Source organism: Pongo pygmaeus, chromosome 13, assembly GCF_028885625.2.
Source record: "Pongo pygmaeus isolate AG05252 chromosome 13, NHGRI_mPonPyg2-v2.0_pri, whole genome shotgun sequence".
NCBI classification, from domain to species: domain Eukaryota; kingdom Metazoa; phylum Chordata; class Mammalia; order Primates; family Hominidae; genus Pongo; species Pongo pygmaeus.
In genome coordinates, this window is record NC_072386.2 from 16,016,167 (window position 1) to 16,041,578 (window position 25,412).

Here is a 25,412-nt window from a genome sequence, read left to right on the forward strand (position 1 = left end):
GAATTAATATATAAATTATATTTCAATGAACCTGTGAAAAAAGTTAAAAAATATGTGGTATGCATACACAAAATTTCTTCATTTTATCTTATTTTATTTCCATAGGTTTTTGGGGAACAGGTGGTGTTTGATTATAAGATTAAGTTCTTTAGAGGTGATTAGTGAGATTTTGGTGCACCCAACACCTGTGCAGTATACACTATCCAATTTGTAGTCTTTTATTCCTCATGACCCACACCCTTTTTCCCAAGTCCCCAAAGTCCATTGTAGTATTCTAGTGCCTTTGCATCCTCATAGCTTAGTTCCCACTTACGAGCGAGAGCATGCAATGTTTAGTTTTCCATTCTGACATTACTTCATTTAGAATACTAGTCTCTGATTCCATCCAGGTTGCTGTGAATCCCATTATTTTTTTCCTTTTATGGCTGAATAGTATTCCTACATATATATATATATTTATTTATATCACAATTTCTTAATCTACTTATTGATGGGCATTTGGGCTGGTTACATATTTTTGCAATTGTGAATTGTGCTGCTATAAACATGCTTGTGCAAGTACCTTTTTTATATAATGACTTCTTTTCCTCTGGGTAGATACCCAGTAATGGAATTGCTGGATTAAATGGTAGTTCTACTTTTGTTTTTTAAGAAATCTTCACACAGTTTACCATAGTGGCTGTACTAGTTTACATTCCCACCAGCAGTGTAAAAGTGTTCCCTTTTCACCACATGCCCACCAATATTTATTATTTTTTGATGTTTTGATTATGACCATTTTTGCAGGAATAAGGTGGCATGGCTTTTTTTTTTTTTTTTGACAGTCTGTTGCCAGGCTGGAGTGCAACCTCCACCCCCTGAGTTCAAGTGATTCTCCTGCCTCAGCCTCTCGAGTAGCTGGGACTAGAGGTGCCCACCACCACACTCGAATAATTTTTGTATTTTTAGTAGAGATGGGTTTTCACCATGTTGGCCAAGATGGTCTCGATCTCTTGACCTCGGGATCCACCCATCTCGGCCTCCCAAAGTGTTGGGGTTTTAGGCGTGAGTTGTGAGCCACTGCGCCCGGCCCAGCATTGTGGTTTCGATTAACATATCTCTGATCATTAGTGATGCTGAGCATTTTTTCATATGTTTGTTGGCCATTTTTTATATCTACTGTTGAGAATTGTCTATTCAAGTCCTTAGACCATTATTTGAATGGATTGGGTTATTTTTTTTCCTGCTAATTTGTCTGAGTTCCTTGTAGATTCTGGATATTAGTCCTCTGTCTGATGTATAGATTGTGAAGATATGCTCCCATTCTGTGGGTTGTCTGTTTACTCTGCTAATTGTTTCTTTTGCTGTGCAGAAACTTTTTGGTTTAATTAAGTATCACCTGTTGATCTTCATTTTGTTGTTGCACTTGCTTTAGGGTTCTTGGTCATGAAGTCCTTGCCTAAGCCAGTGTCTAGAAGGGTTTTTCCAACATTGTCTTCTATAATTTTTATGGTTTCAGGTCTCAGGTTTAAGTTGATTTTGCTTCAGGTAAGAGATGAGGATCAAGTTTTATTTTTCTACATGTGGCTTGCCAATTATCCTAGCACCATATGTTGAATAGGGTGTCCTTTCCCCACTTTATGTTTTTGTTTGCTTTGTCAAAGGCAAGTTGGCTGTAAGTATTTGGGTTTATTTCTGGGTTTTCTATTCTGTTCCATTGGTCTATGTGCCTACTTTTATACCAGTACTATGCTGTTTTGCTGACTTGTAGTGTAGATTGAAGTCAGGTAATGTAATGCCTGCAGATTTGTTCTTTCTGCTTAGTCTTGCTTTGGCTATGTGGGCTCTTTTTTGGTTCCATATGGATTTTTGAATTATCTTTTCTAGTTTTGTGAAGAATGATGGTGATATACTGATGGGATTTGCTCTGAATTTGTAAATTGCTATTGGCATTATGATCATTTTTCCAATATTGATTTAACCCATACATGAGCATGCGATGTGTTTCCATTTGTTTGTGTCATCTATGATTTCTTTCAGCAGTGTTTTGTAGTTTTCCTTGTAGAGCTCTTTTACCTCCTGGTTAGGTATATTCCTAAGTATTTTACTTTTTTTTTTATTTGCAGCTATTGTAAAAGGGGTTGAATTCTTGATCTGATTCTCAGCTTGCACGTTGTTGGGGTATAGCAGAGCTACTGATTTGGGTATGTTAATTTTGTATCCTGAATATTTGCTGAAATTATCAGTTTTAGGAGCTTTTTGGAGGAGTCTTTAGGATTTTCTAGGTATACAATCATTTCATCAGCAAACAGTGACGGTTTGACTTCCTGTTTACTGATCTGGATGCCCTTTATTTATTTCTCTTGTTTGACTGCTCTGGTTATGACTGTCAGTGCTATGTTGAATAGAAGTGGTGAGAGTGGGCATCCTTGTCTTGTTTCAGTTCTCAGAGGAAATGCTTTCAACTTTCCCGTTTAGTATTATGTTGGCTGTGGGTTTGTCATAGATGGCTTTTATTACATTAAGGCATGTCCCTTCTATGCATATTTTGTTGAGGGTTTTAATCATGAAGGGATGCTGGATTTTGTCAAATGCCTTTTCTGTGTCTATTGAGACAACAATGTGACTTTGCTTTTAATTTTGTTTGTGTGGTGTATCACATTTATTGACTTGCCTATGTTAAATCAGAAGAGCTCGTGTGTTCTCAGGAGCTACAGGGTGCTGTGGCAGCTTCGGGATAACTTGAGGCTGCATCCTGGGGAAGAAACACCTCCTGTCCTGGCTGACTCTGCGGACAGAGCTTCAGTGTGGCCTCTCTGTGGCCTGGCTTCTTTGGGGCATTTTTCCTTCATGGTGAGTACAGAAGCTTTCATTTTCTGGCATGTTCTGTGTATTCCTGGTAGGTTCTCACTCCTTTTCTTTTTTCTTTCTTGCTATCTTACCATTAATTTTATAGTAGTACTCATTTCTCAAGGGCTTTTGAGGTTGGAAAGTGTAGGAGGCTTTAGGACTTTTTCTGAAGGAGACTCCCCATGTAGTTGGAGAGAGAGGAAGGCTCTGGCTGTGGGAGGAAGGGGAACCCCAGTGCAGGTGGGGTGTTGGGACCAGGCCCCAGTTTGGCTGCCTTGCATCCAAGCTTCAGGTGGAAGGGAAGGATCCAACAACCTCCAGGGTTTGCTGACTTTTTAATTGTTTTTATTTTTTTGGAGATACGGTCTGGGCCTTTTGCCCATGCTAGAGTGCAGTGCAGATCTTGCCTTACTGCAACCTCCATTTTCTGGGCTCAAAGGATTCTCCAGCCATAGCTTCCGCAGTAGCTGGGCATCTGTCACCACGCCCAGCTATTTTTTTTAAAAATATTTTTGGTAGAGATGGGGTTTTGCCATGTTGCCCAGGCTCTTCTCGAACTCCTGAGCTCAAGGCAGTCCTCCTGCCCTGGCTTCCCAAAGTGCTGGGATTATAGGCGTGAACTACTGCGCCTGGTCTGCTGAATTTTTAAATCTGTGTCCTCGCCATCGGGACATAGGGGTCACTTTTCTCCTCCCTGCAGCACCTGCCTAATTCTGTCCCACTGGTCATGACCACCTGACTGGGGGAAAGGAGCTTGCTTGTGGTTTAATGTCCACATTAAGGGGAGAAACCAGCTAATTTTCTCCCCTTAACTTCAGAAAGCATACTTGTTCAAATGTTTATAAATCATTTGTATTTTTCTATACTTTAGAAAAAAGTATTTCTATATTCTCTATTTTAGGATATTAACTCTCAAGAGACTAAGGGTTGTTTCAGAAATCAAACCATCCATATTAAAATAGATACCTAAAATGCTATTTGACAGCAGTAAGTATAAAATGGGCACTTAATATGAACTCATTCATTGATTCTTAATAAACACACATTATTAAGTTATTAAATATATAATTACCACTGATTTATTAAATCTTAATTGTGAAATTGAAACTATCTAAATCATATTATAAATGCTAAAATGTTGTTTCTTTGACAGATCTTTCCTGACCATGCAATCCAAAGTAGAATCCTAGTTTATTCTTTTTCAGTTTATACTGTTCGTTTTCTCCTCACTGTAATCATCATGATTTATAATTCTACATTTGTTTAATTGTGTCATACATATTTCTTTTATAGCTCATAAATTCTAGGAGAACTGGTCAGCCTTGGGTATCTGCAGTGCCTGGCACAATGTAAATTTTAAATGAATGAACACAAATAAATTGTATTTCCACAATTTTGAATCTTGGTATAGTGGAAAGAATATCACTCTGGAGGTCAAGGGGCTGTAGTTCTTGTCTTCTCCATGAATATTCTTTATGTGCCACTTCTACCATCTGTGAAATGAGGGATGGGAGGGGGAGCTTGAGGAAGTGGTATTAGATGATCATTAATGGTCCCGTCAGCATAGCCTTGTAGGGTTTTATGAATGTTATAATTGCATTTTAGACCGTAATAACCAAACATTATATATTGATATATTTAATTTTTTTATTTAAGTGGTACATGATCAGCATTGTCCACATTTACAATCGATGGAGGAACAATGAAATTCAGTGTTACATTAATGGACAACTGGTATCTTATGGTGATATGGCTTGGCATGTTAACACAAATGATGTAAGTATTTTTCTGTCTGTGTTTTAATTTGAGAGTATGATCTATCATTACAATATGAATTGAATAATAAAATAGTTTGGTAGAAACTTAAAACTTTGAAAGTTTATTTTTTTATTAAACGAATCTTTCATTGTTAAATTTAGTATAAGAAAATTGTTAAAAGACATGATTAGTGATACAAAAACAGGAACATTTGGCCAAAGTTTGAAGTTTTTTAGATAAAAAATATGAATCCTGTATTCTATTTTTCCATTTATTCCAGCATCAAGCACTAAAAAATGTGGTTTAACCCTTATTTATATATAGAAAGAAGACCCTAAACGGAAGTATAACATATAGTCACTATTATTAATTATATCGTGATAAATGCTAGGGAGAAAATAAATTGAGGATACAGAAAGTGTAGTTGTAGGGAAGGGAGGAGCCAGATGGTCCAGAGATGATTTTAGTAGGAACAGTTGAGCAAGCAAGGTATGTGGGGAACTTCTTCTATTCAGGGGGAACTGTGAGTGCAAAGGCTTTGAGGCAGAATAGGAAAGTTCAAGGAAAAGGCAGTTTGTCTGGAGCAGAGGGAGGTAGAGGCAGAATAATATTAAGAGATGAGGTCAGGCAGAAATCATTTTGGCCTTCATAAGCAAACATAAGGCCTGGGCTTTCGCATCTTACTCAGCTTAAAAATTCTTGGAAGGTTTTCAGCAGACAAGGGATGTGTGCTTATATTTTAAACACATCAGTCTGCCTGCAGTATTGAGAATATTTTGAAGGGAAATTACAGAAGCAGGAAGATGACTTAAATGGCTTATTGCAATAAAACAAACAGATTATATGAGTTTCTACCAGTATGTTAGCAGTGGAAGAAGTGACACAGTTGGATTCTATGTAGAGAACAACTCGAATTAAAACCTCAAGGGTACTTACGGTTTCTCTACTTGCGGCTTTCCATTGTCTACATTCCAGCTTCTCCGAGCCAAAGTAAAAGGTTTGTTTTAATGCTGAAAGTACCTCCAAGCTCAATAATATACAACCCTTCAAGCATACCTGGTTTTATAAGAACTTAGCTCTTAAACACAATTCATTTCTCAGTTTTGTTTGCATCTCTCTAGGCTTTAATTTCCCAAAGGGCAGGGATTTGCTTACCCTGTCTTGTATTCGTTTAACTAGCACTGTGTGTATGGTCCATAGTTTGTCCCCTAGATCAGGTCTTGGCAGACTACACCCTATAAGCCAAATCTGACCCTCCTCCTGTTTCTGGTTTTGTGTAAGCTGGGGCCTAAGAATCTTGGCTTTTAATTTTTAAAGGTTTTTTGTTTGTTTGTTTTTTTCTTGAGACACAAACAAAATCAAAGAAGAATGGGACAGAAACCAGGTGTGGCAAGCAAAGTTTAAAATATTTTCTGTCTGTCCTTTTATAGAAAAATTTGCTTTTCCCTGCCGTAGAAACTCATGGTTGTGCCACAACCAATAAATATTTAATAGAGTGTTGTTCTCAGAATTAGAATACACAGATGAACTTCTGCTTTTTATCTTCTCTCCAGAGTCTTTTTATTGTAGAGTGGAAGAAATCCCAGTGGTCTTCTTGACTCATTCAATGATAAGAGAGTATCTTGGAAAGAAAGGACTTAGTTTTTTGGTTATTTGTAATAGTGCCCTAAGAAGTGGAGAATTCTAGATAATGACACATATATACATACTTTATGCAGTTAAAGTTTAAGTTCCTATACCTCTAATTAAATATTCGGTATTTAATTACTACAGTACTTTTTGCCTTTGTACGCATTCACAATTTTTTTTGTTACTTTATTGAAGGACCAAAAGTACTTCTTACATATATAATTCTTGCTTATTCATTCTAAGGTGTGAAATAGCCTTTGGGGATAGGGGAAGGGAACTGAGCCATGACTGCTTTCCCTGGTTTGGGTGGGTGGGGTGTAAGATGTAGAGGCTGGAAAGATCTTGTTAAGCTTTTGGCTTCTTCAGTGCTGAATTCCTCAACGTGGAGAGCACTGTACCATCTGTTTTAAGCAGCAGATTTTAGTCTTACTGTGTATTTGATTCTGTGTAGTTCCTACTCATACATGAGAGGGGATTTATTTTCCTTGTGTCTTTTACTAAATACGGAGGAATAGAGGAATAGATTCATAATTTCAAAAATAAAGTTTATTAAAAAAATTAGACCCTATGTGTTCATGATTACATTTTGGAATAGTCATTCCCTTGATTCAGATCAATCTCTATATGGATCATTATACATCGTTACAGTTTTAAATTATTTTAACGTTTGTAAATAAATAATTATAAGCTCTTTTGCCTTTAACTATAGTATTTGAAAAGTGGTAAGTCGGAAGATTGAGTAGGTGGCTGTTGTTTGTTTGCTTAAACCTAAGTGTAAAACATATAATTGGTCATTTTTCCCAAAAAAACTTGACTGGCATTTATTATTTAAATAATAAAGTCTTAATTGATGCTTTCTTCTATTATAATTGTTATATTTTAAAATATTCATAAAGGCTGATTTAAGGATTTAAACCTTTTCATCATTAAAAATAATGCATTTTTTAATGACTTCTAAAAATAGAGCTATGACAAGTGCTTTCTTGGATCATCAGAAACTGCTGATGCAAATAGGGTATTCCGTGCTGAACTTGGTGCCGTGTATGTGTTCCGTGAAGCACTCGACCCAGCACAGATATTTGCAACTCATCAGTTAGGACCTAGATAGAAGGTACTAAGAACTGTAATTTTGTAAATTCTATGAAGCGTTTTGGATGTAAAATGTGATGTAATATAATTTTTAGTGAAAATCTTTCTTTAATACAGTTTAAAGAGTCATTTCTATTTTTTGGAATGTAGTTGGTTTTTATTACATGTTTCTTTTCAGTTCAAAGATGCTTTTTTCTCAACTGTTTTCTCTTTATAAACTTTTTTATTCTTCAGAATATTTCCTAATATTGATAGCATGCCTTTTGTTAACAATTCTGAAATAATAAATCTTATAAAACTATTTTGCTTAATGTAGTATTTAAAATACAAAAATTTGAAATATATATATTACATAATGAAAATAGTAAAGAACTTGTTAATATTACTGGTAACTTGGAAAGAAAAGTTAAGGATTTAGAAGGAATCTAAGATAATATATTTAATGGGCCTGAAATTATTTAATTTTAGTTTATAGTTTTGCTTTAATTGCAGCGAGGAAGTAGGTACAGTAGTGAGTAAACTAATTTAGCAAAACTAATTATGTAATGTAATTTATCATATTCTTTTTGTTTTTTAAACTTTAAGAAAAAATACTCTAGGCAAGACACAGCATGCACATATATGAGTTAGTTTTAAATGTGGCTAGGGGAATATATATAAGGGTTGTGTTTAAATCACATTGGGAATTGTGAAGTCTCAAACTACTTGGAGCTGAAAGAGAATTTCACATTATAGTCAAAGTGTTTATAATTCTGAAGGAGTATGGAAGTCTTGTATGGAAGTGTGGTTTTTTTTATTGAACTCAATTTAAATAATTAATGTGAAGATTGTGCTATGGAAAGGAAAAACATTTAAAAAATTCCCTCTTTGGCCTTTGTATTTTTGCATTGGTATTTCTCTTTTTATTTTTGTCATATATATATACACATATATACACACACTATATATGTGTATATATACGTATATACATATATACACATATATACATATATACATATATACTTATATATACACATATATACATATATGTATACATATATAACATACACGTATATGTATACATATATGCACATACACGTATATGTATACATATATGCACATACACGTATATGTATACATATATGCACATACACGTATATGTATACATATATGCACATACACGTATATGTATACATATATGCGCATATACGTATATATACATATATACACATATATGTATATATAATATATACACACATATATACATATGTATATACACACATATATACGTATGTATATATACACACATATATACATAAGTATATACACACATATATACATATACATATGCATATATATACATATATATATAGAGAGAGGAAAGTTTGAATTTACTCATATTAAAAGATTTTTTTCTCAGTGACTTTAATAACCATAATAATATTGAAGGATAATAATGCTATTATTTTTATGTCAAGGTAACAATACTTGCTATCATATATTTTCCATATCATTTTGTTTTTGTCTTACTATCTCTAGAAATGAATTTGTGCTTCTGCAGCTACTTTTTCTTTCATGGGTCTTTTTGTTGGGTTTGCATCATGGTTCTGCCATTGTTGTTCTTGTATAGAAATATTTTTGTAATTCACATTTTTTATTAATATGCTGCCTGCTTTTCTTTCCTACTTCTTTGAGTTTTTTCATAAAATACTTGCAGTGTCTTTTTAAGCTGTAATAGAATGATATCAAATAGAGTGACAAGCAAACAAATGAAATATAAAAAGGTAGAATATCAAGAAAGTACAAATCCAATACAATTGCTAATGTGAAATTTCAGAATTGATGGGAGCTTCCTGGAAACATCAAGGAAAAGGGCTGAATATAAGCAATTTTGTAATTCTTCTAGTCACAGAGAAGCAAACTGTCCTGAACAGCTTTGCAAACTCTGTAGTTTGTAGTATTCTTTTCACACGTCTTTCTTGTCATTCTTTTTAAAAACAGTGATTAATGAGCAGTAACCCGGTCATCATGTGTGCACAGCTCATGTGACATAGTGTATCCTTAGTATCCTAACAAACAGTAGAGTACCTAAAGTCAGAACTTTTAAGAGATATACCTGTAAATTTGGGCATTACATCAGATAGCATTTTACTAAGTTTTGAAAGTTGTCAGCTTACTGCACCCCTTGTTGTTAGTGGGGGTTGATGATAAATCCACAGGTACATGCATTTTCTGAATTTGTAAATACTATAAGTACAATTGCATCATGACAGGCATCAGCAAAAATTTTTTATATTAAAAAGCTTTTTTTTTTTTAGAAATTCAGAAGGAAGAATGCAAATGAGGAATGCAAAACACAATCTGATTGTGTTTTGACAGAGGAAAAGCTGAGTAGTTCACACATTATAGTCACAATTATCTTGCTAAAGTCACTGTGAGCAAAGGGGTAGAGGGCTACGGTGGAATTTTTAAGGTGTAGAGAATATAATAACTAATGGACATTTGGATAAATCACAAATGGAGTTTAAATTACTTAGTGTTGCATAATAACATAGTATTTATATTTATTGCCTTCAGTTACATGGAACTTTCTTTCATTGTAATGGTCAGACAATATTTATGATTTCTGAGCTTAGTGTAGATAGCATGTCAACATATGGGCTTCAAAATTAATAAAATAAGTTAATTCTACCTTCAAATAATGCCATCAAACTATATATTCAATGGAGCCTGTCACAAATGATTTTGAGTTTTTGGTCACTGCAGTGCTATGTAAATCTTTTTCTGTCGATATTTGGTTTTGAGCATGGCAGCTTATCAGTAAATATTCTGTACTTGGATATTTTCTGGAAACAGTAAATAAGTTAGGGTATCAGTTATTAACTACATAAATTATTCACTTTGGAAAATACAGAAATACAGAAAATATTTAAAATACAGAAAATCTCACTGTAGATTTGTCTAGTATAGTAAAACTTACTACCAGATAAGTTTACTGTGGATCTCTATTTGGGGTTATTCAATGTCTTCAAGATTGTGTATGAGGTGGCCCTTTGACATAAGCTTGCCAATCAGATTTCAACAAAGTTTTTATATTTTATAATTATTACTAGACATTTTCTCATTGTTCTGTTAATCCCGTGTGGCAGGCAGTTAGTCTTCATGGCCAGATATTTGAAAATTTAGCTTTGAGTTCTCTCCTTTATTTATGAATATGATAGTATAATGGTTTTTATAATTTGCTATATCATTAAAAAGTTCTAACTGATAAGAGAAAAAGCATAACACAACCTCCAAAATTAAAAATCACTTCAGAGGATTTCCAGTACTTGTGTGGAGGGGTGAGCTCCTAACAAACTGATCTTCTCACAAATAACCATTTGTAAACTCTGCACATAATATAGATAACATCTATCTGAGGGTTGTGAAGATTGAATAAAAGCAGGCGAGCTTTGAAGGGTAGTAAAATATGAAACAGTCTGCATGGACTTATATCCCCATTTTTTGCTTTTATAGGAAACTTTCTGGCCAGGAAGTTTCTCTATAATATTGTACGGAGTAATAATCACACTATTTAGCATATAATCCAAAAGGATTAATTCTAAAAATGGTCAGGAAAATGTGACTTGTTCTCAAGGGAGAAGAAAATCATCATATACCAACTCTAAGATAACCCACATGTTGGAAATATCACATGAGGTCTATTGTAACTAGTGAGGTAGAGAAAAATTTACTTACAATGAATTAAGAGATACGGAGTATCAGCCATGAAAGAAAACAAAATCAGATGGCAATTCTAGCACGGAAAAATATATCAGAATTAAAAATAAGCTGTATGGGCTTATTAGCAGAATTAATATTATAGAGAAGTAAATGAATTTGAATATAGGTTGATAGAAACTTTGAAGAGAGTTGCAAAAGATTGGGGTGAAAAAATAGAACCCTCGAGATGTATGGGACAATTTTGAAAGGTCTAATAGGCACAGTGTAGAGCCAGAAAAGATATTTGAATAAATGATAGAAAACTTCTCAGATTTGGTGAAAGACTTACATTTATAGATTGAAGAAAGTCTGAAAACTCCAAACAAAAATGCAAAGAGAACAAAAGTAGGCACATTACAGTCAAAGTGTGGAAAACCAAAGATAAAGAGAAAATCTTGAAAGCAGACAGAGGAAAACTAGACATTGATAAGGGGACAATAATTTGAATTTCTGTACACATCTCATCAGAAAGCAGGGAAGCCATAGAGGTGGAACAAAATCTTTAAAGTTCTGAAAGGAAGAAAAAAATCTGTCAACCTAGAATTTTTTATCCAGTGAAAATATTCTTTAAGTCTTTTGAAAGAAAATTTTAAAAATTCATTGTTATTTGACTCTCATTACTGACTGAAGAAGAAAACCTGAATGATTAGGAGTATATACATGTAATACATATGATAACTAACAGAAAGATTGGGGGAGAGGCTATAAATGCAACTATGTCATTGAAAAATTACTGTATTTTGCAACGTGTCTTGATAGAATGATGTTGACTACAATTCAATGGCTAAAACAAAATTAACAAAGTCAAAATTGCATGTCTTTTCTTGAATGATAGGTAAGTATGTATCCAGTATTTCATTTACCCACAGCATATGCTGTAGACCTCTCTTTCAAATTAAAGATAACAAAAGCCCAATTGAAAGGAAAAACAAAATAAATCAATGCTAACTAACAAATAATTAGCCTTCACTAATTCATCCATTCATTCTTTTATTAAACAGTTGAGCACTGTTCTAGATGCTAGGGATATAAAAATTACACAAAACCAACAAAAACCCCATGCCTGTATTTTGGAGGAGCAGGGTGTGCAGTATCATGGGAGAAGACATAACAAAACAAAATAAAAATATATAGTGTCTATATGGTGATAAGAGCTATGAGACACACAAAGCAGGTAAAAAAGATGGAAGTTGATGCTAGCCAAGTGGATATCCGGGGAAGAGCTTTAGGGGTAAATGCCAGAGCAAGAATGAAGGCCATTAGCCGAAGCTCACTTCACAGATTGAAGAACACTGTGACTATGTTTTCCTGTGACTGTCACAGAAGGAGCAAGGCGGAGAGTCAAAGAAGATTAATTCAGAGAACAACTATATGCTTTCAAGGATTGTTACGATTTTGTTTTTGCTCTTGAATGAGAGGAACAGCCATTGAAAAGTTCGAGTGTCTTGGCCTGATACCAATTTGAAAAGGATCACTCTGGTTACTATGGTAAATAGGGAGAAAATGTGGACATAGGGAGACTAGTTAGGGGGCTGTTGCAGTTATTTAGTGAAAGAGCTCTGGAAAGTATTGAGACTTGATTAGATTTTTGATAAAGCATATCTAAAATATCTAAGACTCTAAAAGGTAGCTTTTGGATGTACTTTGGAGGTAGTGCCAGTAGGATTTTCTGTCACTGTGAGCATGGGGTAAGGGAGCAAGTGAGGATTGAGAGGAGCAAGTGAGGATTGAGAGGAGCAAGTAACCCCATGAATTTTAGCCCGAAGAACTGAGCTGATGGAGTTGTCATTTACTGAGATGTGAGGACTATGAAGAAATAAGTTTGGCAGAGAAGATCAAATATTAGATTATGGACATAGGTTATGGGCATAGTTGTTTGAGATGCCCGAGAAGCATCTAAATGGAAAAATGAAGTTAGAGGTGACATCTAGGTTGGAGACAGAAATTTGGCATTGGCAGGATATGGACAGGATTTAAAGGTAAAGGACTGGATTTAGGTACCAATGAAGTGAGTTCAGAGAAAAAGATACCTGAGAAATGAGTCCTTGGGAAAGCCAGTGTTTGTAGGTTGAGGAGATGCAGAGGAACCAGCAAAGGAGAAAGAGGAGAGCAAGGGAATAAGGAGAAAAAGCAGGAGAGTGTGGTGTTTTAACTTGACCTGCTTGAAGTTAAATCTCATTTCTTCATTGAGGATACTGATTGTCAATTACACAGGATAATAGATTAGAAAATCTCATAATTATACATAAAGAACAGTCTCAGAATAATAATACCAATAATGCCCAATTGTTATAATTACTGAAAGTACAGTTAATTTGTTTTTGCATGTGTTCTCTTCATTCTATCTCTTGCCATTTTTAGAATAGTTGAGGCATGTTACAAGGTGAATTATGTTCCCCTAAAATTGATTAAAATTCTCACCCTCAGTAGCCTGAAATGTGACTGTTCTTGGAGACAGGGTCTTAAAGAAGTAATTAAGTGAGGTCATTTTGGTTATTGGGTCCTAATCCAATATAACTGCTATCCATATAAAGAGGAGGAAATTAGGACTCAGACACATGCAAAAGAAAGACCATGTGAAGACACAGGGAAGAAAAGGTAGTTAGGCTGTCTTCAAACCAAGGAGAGAGTCTTCAGAAGAAAACCCTGCTTACACCCATATGTCAGACTTACAGCCTCCAGAACTATGAGAAAATAAACTTCTTTTATTTAAGCCATCCAGACTCTGGCACTTTGTCATAGCAGACCCAGCAAGCTAATACAAGGTCTTATCTACATTGTTAGCACACACAGTTATTACATACCATTCTCTCTTAACTCTTATTTAATCATAGTCCTATAAGTACCTGTATGTTTAAGGCTTATATTATTTCCTTATATTGAGGTGTTTTGGCTGTGTTTTAGCTCTTTCTGTAGTAGATTCCTCAGGAAGAGTTCATGGAAACAGTATTTCTTGAGAAATGCATTTTGATACTAGTTTGTAAGGGGTTTTATACTTTTTACTTGAAAGTCATTTTGCCTGGATATAAAATCCTTGACTTTTCTTTCTTTGGATGTCTTAAATTGCTACTAATTTTTCTCTGGCATGAGGTGTTAGTATTGAAAGTCTGTTGACAATGTAATATCTTCCCCATTACAAGGCACTTAGTCTTGTTAGATGTTCAAAGGATTTTTTGTCTTTTTCCTTAAATCTAGTAATTTTGGTAGATATGTCTTGGTGTTGGTCATTCTGAGTTAATTTCTCAGGTATGTGGTGTGCACTTTCATATGTAGTTTGCATCTTTTCATATTTTAAGAAATTGTTCTTATACTATACTTTTAGAATTTTTTCTATTTCCTTGCTTTGGTTTTCTTCTCCAGAGACTTGACTATGTGTGTTTATTTACTTTGCTTATCTTTAATATTTCTCTTAAATCACTTATTTTATTTCACTTTCTCTGAAATCTTTATATCCTTCTTTCTCTCTCATTTTAAAATTTAAAAGTAAAATAAAAATTACAGAAAAGCTACAAGCACTATGCCAGTCAGTTTTCTTCCTGAACCATGAGAGTAACTACTGACATGATGCTCCATCATTCCTGAATGTTATGTTCCTACAAACAAGAACATTCTTTCACATAATTATTCTGTAACATAAAATCAAGAGATTAGCATTGATTTGTTACTACCATTTAACTGTCAGACCCCATTAAAATTTTGCTAATTGTTGTATAATATCTTTTATAGTATAAAGATCCAGTTTACTGCATTTACATTATAATGCATCAAACAGCTTCTCAGTCTTTCCTTCATTTTCCATATGGATGCCCTCTTCACCTGAGGCAGGTGTTGGCTTCTTTTCTGATTACCTTCCATCATGGATGCCCTCTTAACCCTTCCTCAGTTCTAGCACAATACACTGAGCTCGGCTGTTGAGCTGATGCCTTCCCTATATCCTTCTGGAGCCCCAGGGTTTTTTACCTCCTGCTGGGCAGCCCTCTTATTCAGATGCTACTCTCTCTCTAGAACTCTTGACACCCCATCCTGGCTTCTTTAGGCAATGTGCTCCCTGCCCTGCTGGTGGTGTGCCTTCCCTTGCCTGGTTGCTTCCCTTTGTGCATATTTTCTCATCTTCCTCAGGCTACAACAACCTGAGCCAGGCACCCCCCGTGATGATGCCCTCCTCTGCCTGCCCAGGCTCCAACATGCCAAGCCACACACCAAATGAATGATTGTCAACCCCCACTCTAGATCCAGCTGCCTCCCATGGTTTGCCGTCTCCTCTCAGGCAGATGCCTTCTCATCCTTTTCAGGCTCTGACTCTCTACACAGAGAAGCCCTTAGTGTACATAACTTTCCTTACCTTGCACATACTCAGAAACTTTATGTCAAGGCACAACCCACTTGCCTCTTCCTTGTTGTTTCAGGTAGACGCCTTATCACTTTTTTAGAATTCTGACATCATGAACTGGGCAGCTCTCCTACCTACACTTGCTACCCTTCTTATGCTCTGACATCCTGCAACAAATTGCACTATGTTGGCTGTAGGTTTTTTATAGATGCTTTTTTTGGTAGTTAAAAGTTCCATTCTACTGCTAGTTTGTTCAATACTTCTTATAAAAAGTGTTAGATTCTGTCAAATATGTTTTGTGTGTCTGTTGAGATAATAATATTAATATGTTAATCTAGGTACAGGCTTGTTAGTAGTGTTGATCTTTTCAAAGAACTGGCTTTTGATTTTATTTTGTTTTCACAGTTGTTTTCTTATTCTCTATTTCATTAAGTTCTTCTATAATTCTTTGTATTTTTTTCTTTCTGCTTGTTTTATGTTTAGTTTGGTTTTTTGCTTCCAGGGTCATAAGGTGGGAGGTTTAGTTGTTGATTTGAAGACCTCTTTTTAAATACAAACATTTACAGATACAAGTTTCTAAGTGCCTTAACTGCTTATATTTTGGTATTTGTGTCTTTATTCATCTCAAAATATTTTGTAATTTCCCTTTTGATTATTTCTTCTTTGACACATCGGTTATTTACGAATGTGTTTATTTCCACATATTTGTGAATTCCTCAAATTCCCTTATATTATTGATTTCTTTTTTTAATTTTTTTTATTATTATACTTTAAGTTTTAGGGTACATGTGCACAACATGCAGGTTAGTTACATATGTACACATGTGCCATGTTGGTGTGCTACACCTATTAACTCGTCATTTACATTAGGTATATCTCCTAATGCTATCCCTCCCCGCTTCTGCCACCCCACAACAGGCCCCGGTGTGTGATGTTCCCCTTCCTGTGTCCACGTGTTCTCATTGTTCAGTTCCCACCTATGAGCGAGAACACGCAGTGTTTGGTTTTTTGTCCTTGTGATAGTTTGCTGAGAATGATGGTTTCCAGCTTATTGATTTCTAACATTCCAGTTTGGACAGATAATATACTTCGTATGTCTTCATGAATTTATTGAGGATTGTTTCATGACCTGAGTTTGGTCTATCCAGGAGAATGTTTTGTGTGTACATTTTTTTTGGAAACAGGGTCTCTCCTTCTGTCACCTAAGCTGGAGTGCAGTGGTGCAGTCCTAGCACACTGGAGTCTTAGACTTCTGGGCTCAAGCGATCCTCCTGCCTCAGCCTCCTGAGTAGCTGGGTCTATAGGCACAAGCCACTGTGCCTGACTAATTTTTCAGTTTTTTATACAGACAGGGTCTTGCCAGCTCAGGCTAGTTTTGAACTCCTGGCCTCAAGTGATCCTCCTACCTCAGCCTCCCAAAATGTTAGGATTACAGGCATAAGCCACTGAGCCCAGCTATGTGTACTTTAGAAGAATGTGTATTCTGCTGTTTTGGGATGGTGTGTTCTAGAGTCATCTGTTAGTTCTGTTTGGTTTTTGTTCAAATCTTCAGTTTCTTTCTTGATCTTATGAATGGAAAGTTGAGTATTGAAGTGCCCAACTATTATTGTTAACTTGTCTATTTCTCCCTTCATTTCTTCAGATGTTTCTTCATGTATTTTGACACTCTGCTGTTACGTGCACATATGTTTACAATTGCTATATCCTCCTCATGATTGGCCCTTTTATCATTATCCAATGTCTTTTTAATATCTAGTAATATATTTTGTTTTAAAGTCTATTTTGTCTGATATTAGCACAGCCATTCCAGCTTTCTTGTGATTTATTGATATTTTTCCCATTTTATTTACTTTAAATATGTTTTTATCTTTGACTATTCTATAAACAGTATACTATTGAATCTTACTTTATTATCCAGTCTGACAATCTCTGCCTGTTGTTTTGATTGGTTATTTCATTCATCTTTGATGTGATTATTGATAGTTAGGTTTCTGTCTGTCATTTTACTTTTTGTTAGCTATGTGTCTCATGTTCTTTTTCTTTATTTATTCTTTACTGCTTTCTTTGGATTATGTGCTTATTTTCTTATATAGCATTTTCAATTTTTAAATAATTTTTTTCACTTACAAAAACATTTCCTTAGTGATTGCACTAGGCCTTACCATATACATCTTAACTCACTGGAATCAGCCTCAGATTTATACTAATTTTATCCTAGTGAGTTATATAAATGTTACTTCTATATAGCTCTATTCGTTTTCTGTTTTTTTGTGACATTATTGTTATATATGTAATACCTGTATATGTTACAAACCCAACATGACATAATTATTACTTCACATAATTGTGTCTTTTAAAGAAGCTGAGAGAAGAAAGGAGATACAGTGTATGTTTGTAGATTTTGTTATATTGATCTTCTCATTTATCATTTTGAATCTCTTCATTTGTTTCTGTGGATTCAGTTACCACTTGGAGTCATTTCCTTAGCTCAGTATACCTTTGCTCTACCCACCTTCTTTGTTATGCTGAAGTGATCCATATTGAAAAGCATGCATCATACTCTACTCATTTGAGTATAATTAGTACAAAATATATTCATACCTTCTTTTCTTCTTTTATAATAACAGTTTTATTGAAGTGTAATTTACATGCCATACAACTCATTAATGTTAAGTGTACAAGTCAATTATTTTTTATAAACTTACAAAGTTGTGCAGACATCACTACAAATTAATTTTAAAACATTTTTATCACCCCAGAAGGATCCTACCTACCTATTTGCAATCACTCCTCATTTTCATCCATGTCCTATTCATACAGTTTTATATAAGAATTCTTCCTCTGAAAATCCTTCTGAAAGAAATAATACAATAAATACTGATATTTATATAAAGGCTTATACTTTTATGTAAAATGTTTTCTTTTTAAATTTTTTTAGATTCAGGGTCTCACTCTGTCACCCAGGGTGGAGTGCAGTGGTATGATCATGGCTCACTGTGGCCTCAAAATCCTGGGCCCAGTGATCCTTCCACCTCAGCCTCCTAAAGAGCTGGGACTACAGGCATGTGACACCACACTCGGCTAATTTTTAATTTTTTGGTAGAGATGGGGTCTCTCTCTGTGTTGCTCAGGTTGATCTCAAACTGCTGGCCTGAAGTGATCCTCCCACCTTGGCCTCTCAAAGTGCTAAGATTACAGTTGTGAGCCATTGCACATGTCCACCTTTATATATAAATTTAGAGACATAGAAATAACCTAATACTACAAATAAGGGAAGATAAGAAAATTATCTTTATTTAATGGATTCTATGTTTATATTTAAATTACATTATACACTTTTTTAACCTAAAAGTGTTAGATTTAACTACATAAACTTGTTTTCCTCCTACAAACCAAAATAGGGTATGGTATGTATCATGGACTCAGAAAAACTAAGACCAATGTATTTCCAAATAAGAATAGGTTTTATTAGACATCTTACATTTCCACAAAATGAGTTTAAATCTTTTAAGATAATATATTAAAACTTGTTAATTCCAGTGTAAGCAGTATGAACAAAATGAAAGCAAGAGTTTTGTTCTAGACAATGGAATGTACAAATGTTTCAGCAGTGGTAAAATGCAGTCACGGAAAGCTGATTTCAGTGTTTAACTACATATTGTATGTGTTTTAATTCAGTCATTGTTTTTTTTGAATGCAGATATGCTGAGTTCTTAAGCATTCTAGTGATAACTCTACCCTCCTCATTCAAAAAAAAAAGTATTATCAATGAAATACTTCAGGCTACAGCATACACAAATTTTTAATTATTCTTGTTGCTCTTGTCTTGACACATGCCTAATAATTAATAGTTTGCATCCAGTTTCGTATTAGTCTCTACACACTAGTCCAGAAGTAAAAACTGACATGATTGGTCTTCACAGTGTTAAAATGTTTGAATTAAATTTTAAAATACAGAGCTTTTAGATAAAAATTCGGATTTCATGTTTCTCTTGAAAAATATGGAAGAATTAGCAACATTGAACAATTGACTTGAGCTGAGGAGTAGGGGCCACTTTTAGAAAGGACAAACATTCTCTAGTTTGAGGAAGTCCCCACCTGGCCCAATTCACTTACATGTGTATCTGTGTGCCTCCTGTGAAAACTTGAGTTTGGGACATTTGATTTAATCTTATTATAACATTGAGTGAGAAAATTGGAGCCACATCAGCTAAATGACTTCCTAAGCTTGAAAAAGATAATTAGTGGCAGAGTCAGGATTTTAAGATGATTTCACTAATGATACATTGAATATGGTCTATAAATCAGAAGACTTAGAATTACATGCTGGCCCCTTCCCTTCTACATCTTAATTTCTTAACATTAAGCTTTCATAGTTGTAAGTTGAAAGTAATAGTAATACTGATATGTGATTATTGCAAAAGTTAAATATCATTTATCATTATTAGACTCATATCTGCAGAGCAATTTTAACCACGTCTAACAATACCTTTCTTGTTATAGATGGCATTATGTTTAGTTGTCTTTCATAAAAAGTAATAACATGTTTTAACAAACTTCTCTTCTGAGTTTAGTATGTATATTGTGATATTATTGTTGAGTAGCATTGGTATTTCATAGGTTGATTTGCTTTTTAGTAAAGATATGAATATTTTTGTATATTAACTTTTTGTAGCCTCAAACGATAGTCATTTTTATAAGAATTCATGTGTCAGGCACTGTTTATTTACATAAATACTTTTTAAAGTGTTAACAAGAAAAATTAAACTTATGCTATGATGTAGTCAAGTAAAATCCTATTATATATAATATCAGGTTTGATATTTTTTCTAATGAAATGATTTTGCCAGTAATCAAAAACTTTAAATTAGAAAATGAAGATCTGAGTATCTTTATTGGCATAATAAAACTTAACTCTCATTGAATTGAAATGACAATAACAAAGTAAGTAACACCACTGAATAGTCCCTGACACATGAAAGGTACACAAGTACTTTCTTATTGCAAATGTTTCTCTGCTTTAAAACTTTTGCGTTTTAATTGTTGCTTTTAAAAAGAGTGTTTACCTTAGTTTTATTTTTTCAGAGTACCTTCAAGTTTAAATCTGAGAGTGATATTCAATTGGCAGAACATCATAAACAGGTTTTATATGATGGGAAACTTCCAAGTAGCATTGCCTTTACATATAATGCTAAGGCCACTGATGCTCAACTCTGCCTGGAATCATCACCAAAAGGGGATGCATCGATTTTTGTGCATTCCCAACATGCTCTAATGCTTCAGGTGGGTGAATCGTGGCTTTGTTTTCATGTTGTCAGAATTTAACAGTATCTTTATTTTATATATCAAACATTGCTCATCTACACATCTGTGACTTTTTGTTTCTTTTTGGCTTTTGCAGATCTTTTAAGTGAAACTTTAAAGAATGTCTATCTTTTCTGTAGCAATATGCTCTACCCTGGCCTTGTCTCCTTAGTAGGAAATCTGTCATATCTATTATCTTATATATTATACAGCCTTTCAAATTAAATCAATTAACTGAATAAGTTAGTTGTTAGATATAAAAACATACTTTGCTTTAAGATTCTATTACTAATATTCTGTAACATTAAAATTACTTGTCTTTAAATCCATCAATAGTATTTCTGATTTTAAAATAACATTTGATTTTAACTTTATATTTTTAGTGTAAAAATATCTCAACCTAAGATTTGAAATTTAAAAGTGATTAGCAAAGGTATTCACTTTTCTGTCTTATATGTGTATAAAAATTATAATTGAAAGCTTAAAAAATGTCCAACTATGTTATTTAATTCCCTTATAAAGGTATTTGGACCAAGGAAATAGTGATGAAAATCATTCTATAGAAGTTTAATAAACATTTTTGGTTTTAGACATAGGATGTGAAAGGGATAGTAACACATTCAATTCATAGTGCAATTCATTCAATTGGACAGATTCAAGTGCTTTTTCCACTGTTTCCCCAATTGGATAATCGGCAGCTCAATGACAGTCAAGTGGAAACAACTGTCTGGTAAGTTTTCTTTTCATGTGCAATTGCTGGTATTTTATACACACTTAGACTATGCATGATGTACTCATGCTGTGTAAATGTATTACAGTATTTGGGTTCTGCCCTTAAAGTGCTAATAAATTTTTAGAACTAATGCAGATAGATATTTATACAGTAAATAAAAACCCTGACACTTAGGTTGTTATATCATAAAGGAATGCCTTTTGTGACAATAAATAGAAAATTCTTAACAAAGATAGCATAGTGATTATAATATGTAGTTGAGGGAAAATATGAATCCTGACCTTACATTTGCATATACTCATGGTTCGAATTGTCCATGAAACCCTGTCAGGTTGAAGAAAATTACTAGGGTAAAATTATTCAGAAGAATAATATTTATTAGCAATTACATAATTTATATCTTAAAGAGTGGTATTTTATGATGCTTTTGTCGTGGCGTAAGTCTAGCATAATATTAATTGACATCAACCCTTATTTATATATAGTTTATGTTTGAGGACTCTAGTGGCAAATCCAAGTTTATGTAAAAATTAAATCTCTTCTAATGAGTGTAATTTCATGTGCATTTTTATAGTTTCTCTTTTATTTAAAAAAAAACTTGTGCGCCACACTCTAATTTACTGTTATATCTTAGAATTATATATACAAGAATTTAAAAATAAATTCTAGTAGCTATTTTGACTATACACATTGCCATGCTTGGGGATTTTAATGGGCAAGTTATATAGATAAGCATTAATTTTTATTCCAGAAGTAACATAGTAGTGCTTCATCAGTATATATACATATACATGAGCTCCTTCATGGGTTATCTAATTTTGAATTGATGGTGAATCTAGTGAATGAAGGTATGGGAAAAATTTAAGGTACAATGAAGTGTAATACATGCTTTTTCTCATAATTATTATCTAAATTAGCTATTAATGAAATTCAATTTTAGCATTTCTAATAATATTATTTCTGTTTTGGGAACATCTTTATGTAAAGTATAAATCTAAATATAGATAAGAGATTCGTACATTTATAACATTACCTCCCGTCTATGGGTCTTGCCGCCTTTTATATCAATACAGTGTAAAGGTTGGAGTTTTGAAAGTAAAAAACTTTGAAGTGAAAAGGAATCCTGAGGTTATGTCCTGCTGTGATACTATTTTGTTTGTGAGATCTTAAATAATCTAATTGGAAGGTAGCTCAGCTTAGTGGAAAAATCAAACTTAAAATTTCTGTCCTTTATTTAAATTCAAAATGTTTTGCCATTTATCATCTCAGTGAACTAAGACACATTATGATCAGTAATCTAAAATCTAGTCAGTACTATGAAAAGAAGTGGGAGATGAAGTAGCCACTAGAAAAATCCATGTATAATTTAAATATTTCTTATGAAATATGAAATACATATAATCGAATCTTATTAGAAAAATCCATGTATAAATATTTCTTATGAAATAATATGAAATACATATATTATCAAATCTTACTGTTAAAACCATATGTAATAGGTTATCTGGTTCATTAATACAAGATGCATGGTTACTTTTTACTGACCTTCCTCAAAACTCATTTAATATGTATATTATATCTTGGTATTTAAATTGTATTTATTTCCTCATGGAGATAAAAGAAAGTGAGGAGTCAGCATACTTATTTTCATTTTTAGTTCTTTTATATCATTCATCCTAATGTTTCCCTGTATTAACTAATTCCAACTTTTTCAGTGATGCCTATTATGTCTTTAGTTTCTTTCTTTATTTATTTAAGATGGACTCTTACTCTGTTGTCCAGGGTGGAGTGCAGTTCTGTGATCTCTTGACTTACTGCAACCTCGGTTTCCCAGACTCAAGCAATTCTCCTGACTCAGCCTCCCAAGTAGTTTGTGAGGCACCTGGGGCAGAGAAAAAAAAAAAAACGCGCGTGCAGAGAAGTGGGGCCTGGGTCCCTCACAGACGAAAGTGCCTTCCTATGAGCCCCTTCGCTGGGCCCAGTGGACCCTGGCGTCCCTGGTTCCACCCCAGGGTGCGCATCAGGCCGCTAGGGGTACCTCAAGGCGGACAAAAGGCCCATGAAGGGAAGGTGAGTTTTGAGGGAGGATAGGTGAGGCACCTGTGGCAGAAAAAAAAAAAAAAAAAGCGCCACGGAGAAGGGGGCCCTGGGTCCCCCACGCACGAAAATGCCTTCCCATCAGCCCCTGCGCTGGGCCCTGTGGACCCTGGCAACACTGGTTCAAGCACAGGCTGTGCCTCCGGCCTGATAGGGCTACCCCAAGGAGGGCAGAAAGCCCATGAAGGGAAGGTGAGGCACCTGGGGCAGAGAAAAAAAAAAAAAAGCGCGCCGTGGAGAAGCGGGGCCTGGGTCCCCCACGGACGAAATTGCTTCGCATCATGCCCTGCGCTTGGCCCTGTGGACCCTGGCATCCCTGGTTTGAGACCAGGTGTCTGGGTCATCCAGGGATGAAAATGTCTTCCCATCAGCCCTTGCGCTGGGCCCCAGGGACCCTGGCATCCCTGGTTCGCGCCCAGGGTGCGCCTCGGGCCACTAGGGGTACCCCAACTCGGACAGAAGGCCCATGAGGGGAAGTTGAAGTTTGTGGGAGGAGAGGTGAGACACCAGGGGCAGAAAAAAAAAAAAAAATACAGGACCGCGCCTCAGAGAAGCGGGGCCTGGGTCCCCCACGGATGAAAGTGCCTTCCCATCAGGCCCAACGCTGGGCCCGGTGGAACCTGGCGACCCTGTTCGAGCCCAGGGTGCGCCTCGGGACCGCTTGGGGTACCACAAAGCGAACAAAAGGTCCATGAGGGGAAGGTGAGGCACCTGAGGCAGAGAAAAAAAAAAAAAAACGCGCCGCGGAGAAGCGATGCCTGGGTCCCCCACGGATGAAAGTGTCATCCCATCAGCCCCTTCGCTGGGCCCTGGGGACCCTGGCGTCCCTGGTTTGACCCCAGGGTACGCCTCGGGCCACTAGGGGTACCCCAAGGTGGACAGAAAGCCCCTAAGGGGAAGGTGAGGCACCTGGGGCAGAGAAAAAAAAATACTTCGCCACCGAGAAGCGCGGCCTGGGTCCCCCACGGACGAAAGTGTCTTCCCATTAGTCCCTGCACTGGGACCCGGGGACCCTGGTGTTCCTGGTTCGAGTTCAGGGTGCGCCTCGGCTAAGTGCACCCCAAGGGTGGCTTTGGGGGCACAAAGCCCATGAGGGGACGGTGAGTTTTGAGGGAGGAGAGGTGAGGCACGTGTCACAGAAAAAGAAAAAAAAAACGCGCCGCGGAGAAGCGGGGCCTGGGTCCCCCACGGACTAAAGTGCCTTCCCATCAGCCCCTGCACTGGACCCTGTGGACCCTGGTGACACTGGTTCGAGCCCCGGGTGTGCCTCGGGTCTGCTAGGAGTACCCAAAGGCGGGCAGAAAGCCCATGAGGGGAAGGTGAGTTTTGAGGGAGGAGTGGTGACGCACTTGTCACAGAAAAAGAAAAAAAACGCGCCACAGAGAAGTGGGGCCTGGGTCCCCCACGGACGAAAGTGCCTTCCCATCAGCCCCTGCACTGGGCCCCATGGACCCTGGCGACCCTGATTCGAGCCCCAGGTGCGCCTCGGGCCCGCTAGGGGTACCCAGAAGCCGGCAGAAGGCCCACCAGGGGAAGGTAAGACACCTGGGGCAGAGGAAAAAAAAAAAACGCGCTGCAGAAAAGCGGGGCCTGGGTCCTCCACGGACGAAGGTGCCTTCCCATCAGCCCCTGCGCTGGGCCCCGGGGAACCTGGGGTCCCTGGTTTGAGCCCAGGGAGAGCCTCGGGCCGTTAGGGGTATCCCAACGCCGGTGGAAAGCCCATGAGAGGAAGGTGAGCTGTGAGGGAGGAGAGGTGAGGGAAGAGAGGTGAGGCACTTGTGGCAGAAAAAAAAAAAACCGCACCACGGAGAAGCGGAGCCTGGGTCTCCCACGGAAAAAAAATGCCTTCCCATCAGCTCCTGCGCTGGGCCCCGTGGACCTAGGCGACCCTGGTTCTAGGCC

At 36.1% G+C, this 25,412-nt stretch overlaps 1 protein-coding gene across 2 annotated transcripts; it reads left to right on the forward strand.

Annotated features, from left to right (window-relative positions):
• The first annotated feature begins 3,430 nt into the window (after window positions 1–3,430).
• Window positions 3,431–23,564, forward strand: LOC134737993 (neurobeachin-like). Of its 2 annotated transcripts, XM_063650441.1 has the most exons (3): window positions 3,431–4,605; window positions 20,462–20,659; window positions 21,334–23,564. In XM_063650441.1, exons 1-3 carry the CDS (start codon window positions 4,492–4,494, stop codon window positions 21,412–21,414), a joined length of 393 nt encoding a protein of 130 aa, XP_063506511.1. In that variant the 5' UTR covers window positions 3,431–4,491; the 3' UTR covers window positions 21,415–23,564. The 2 variants fall into 2 exon arrangements, 1 of the variants encoding a protein (XP_063506511.1); XR_010123465.1 differs by lacking the exons at window positions 20,462–20,659; window positions 21,334–23,564 and adding an exon at window positions 7,181–7,236 and having other exon boundaries at window positions 4,550–4,605.
• Window positions 23,565–25,412: the final 1,848 nt, after the last annotated feature.

Bases quoted from the DNA above. Each gene is read 5' to 3' on its own strand.
- LOC134737993 (XM_063650441.1), top strand. From the start codon at position 4,492: ATGATCAGCATTGTCCACATTTACAATCGATGGAGGAACAATGAAATT. The intron at 4,606-20,461 runs GTAAGTATTTTT...TTATTTTTTCAG, and splicing joins GGCATGTTAACACAAATGAT to AGTACCTTCAAGTTTAAATC. The intron at 20,660-21,333 runs GTGGGTGAATCG...TCAATTGGACAG, and splicing joins AACATGCTCTAATGCTTCAG to ATTCAAGTGCTTTTTCCACT.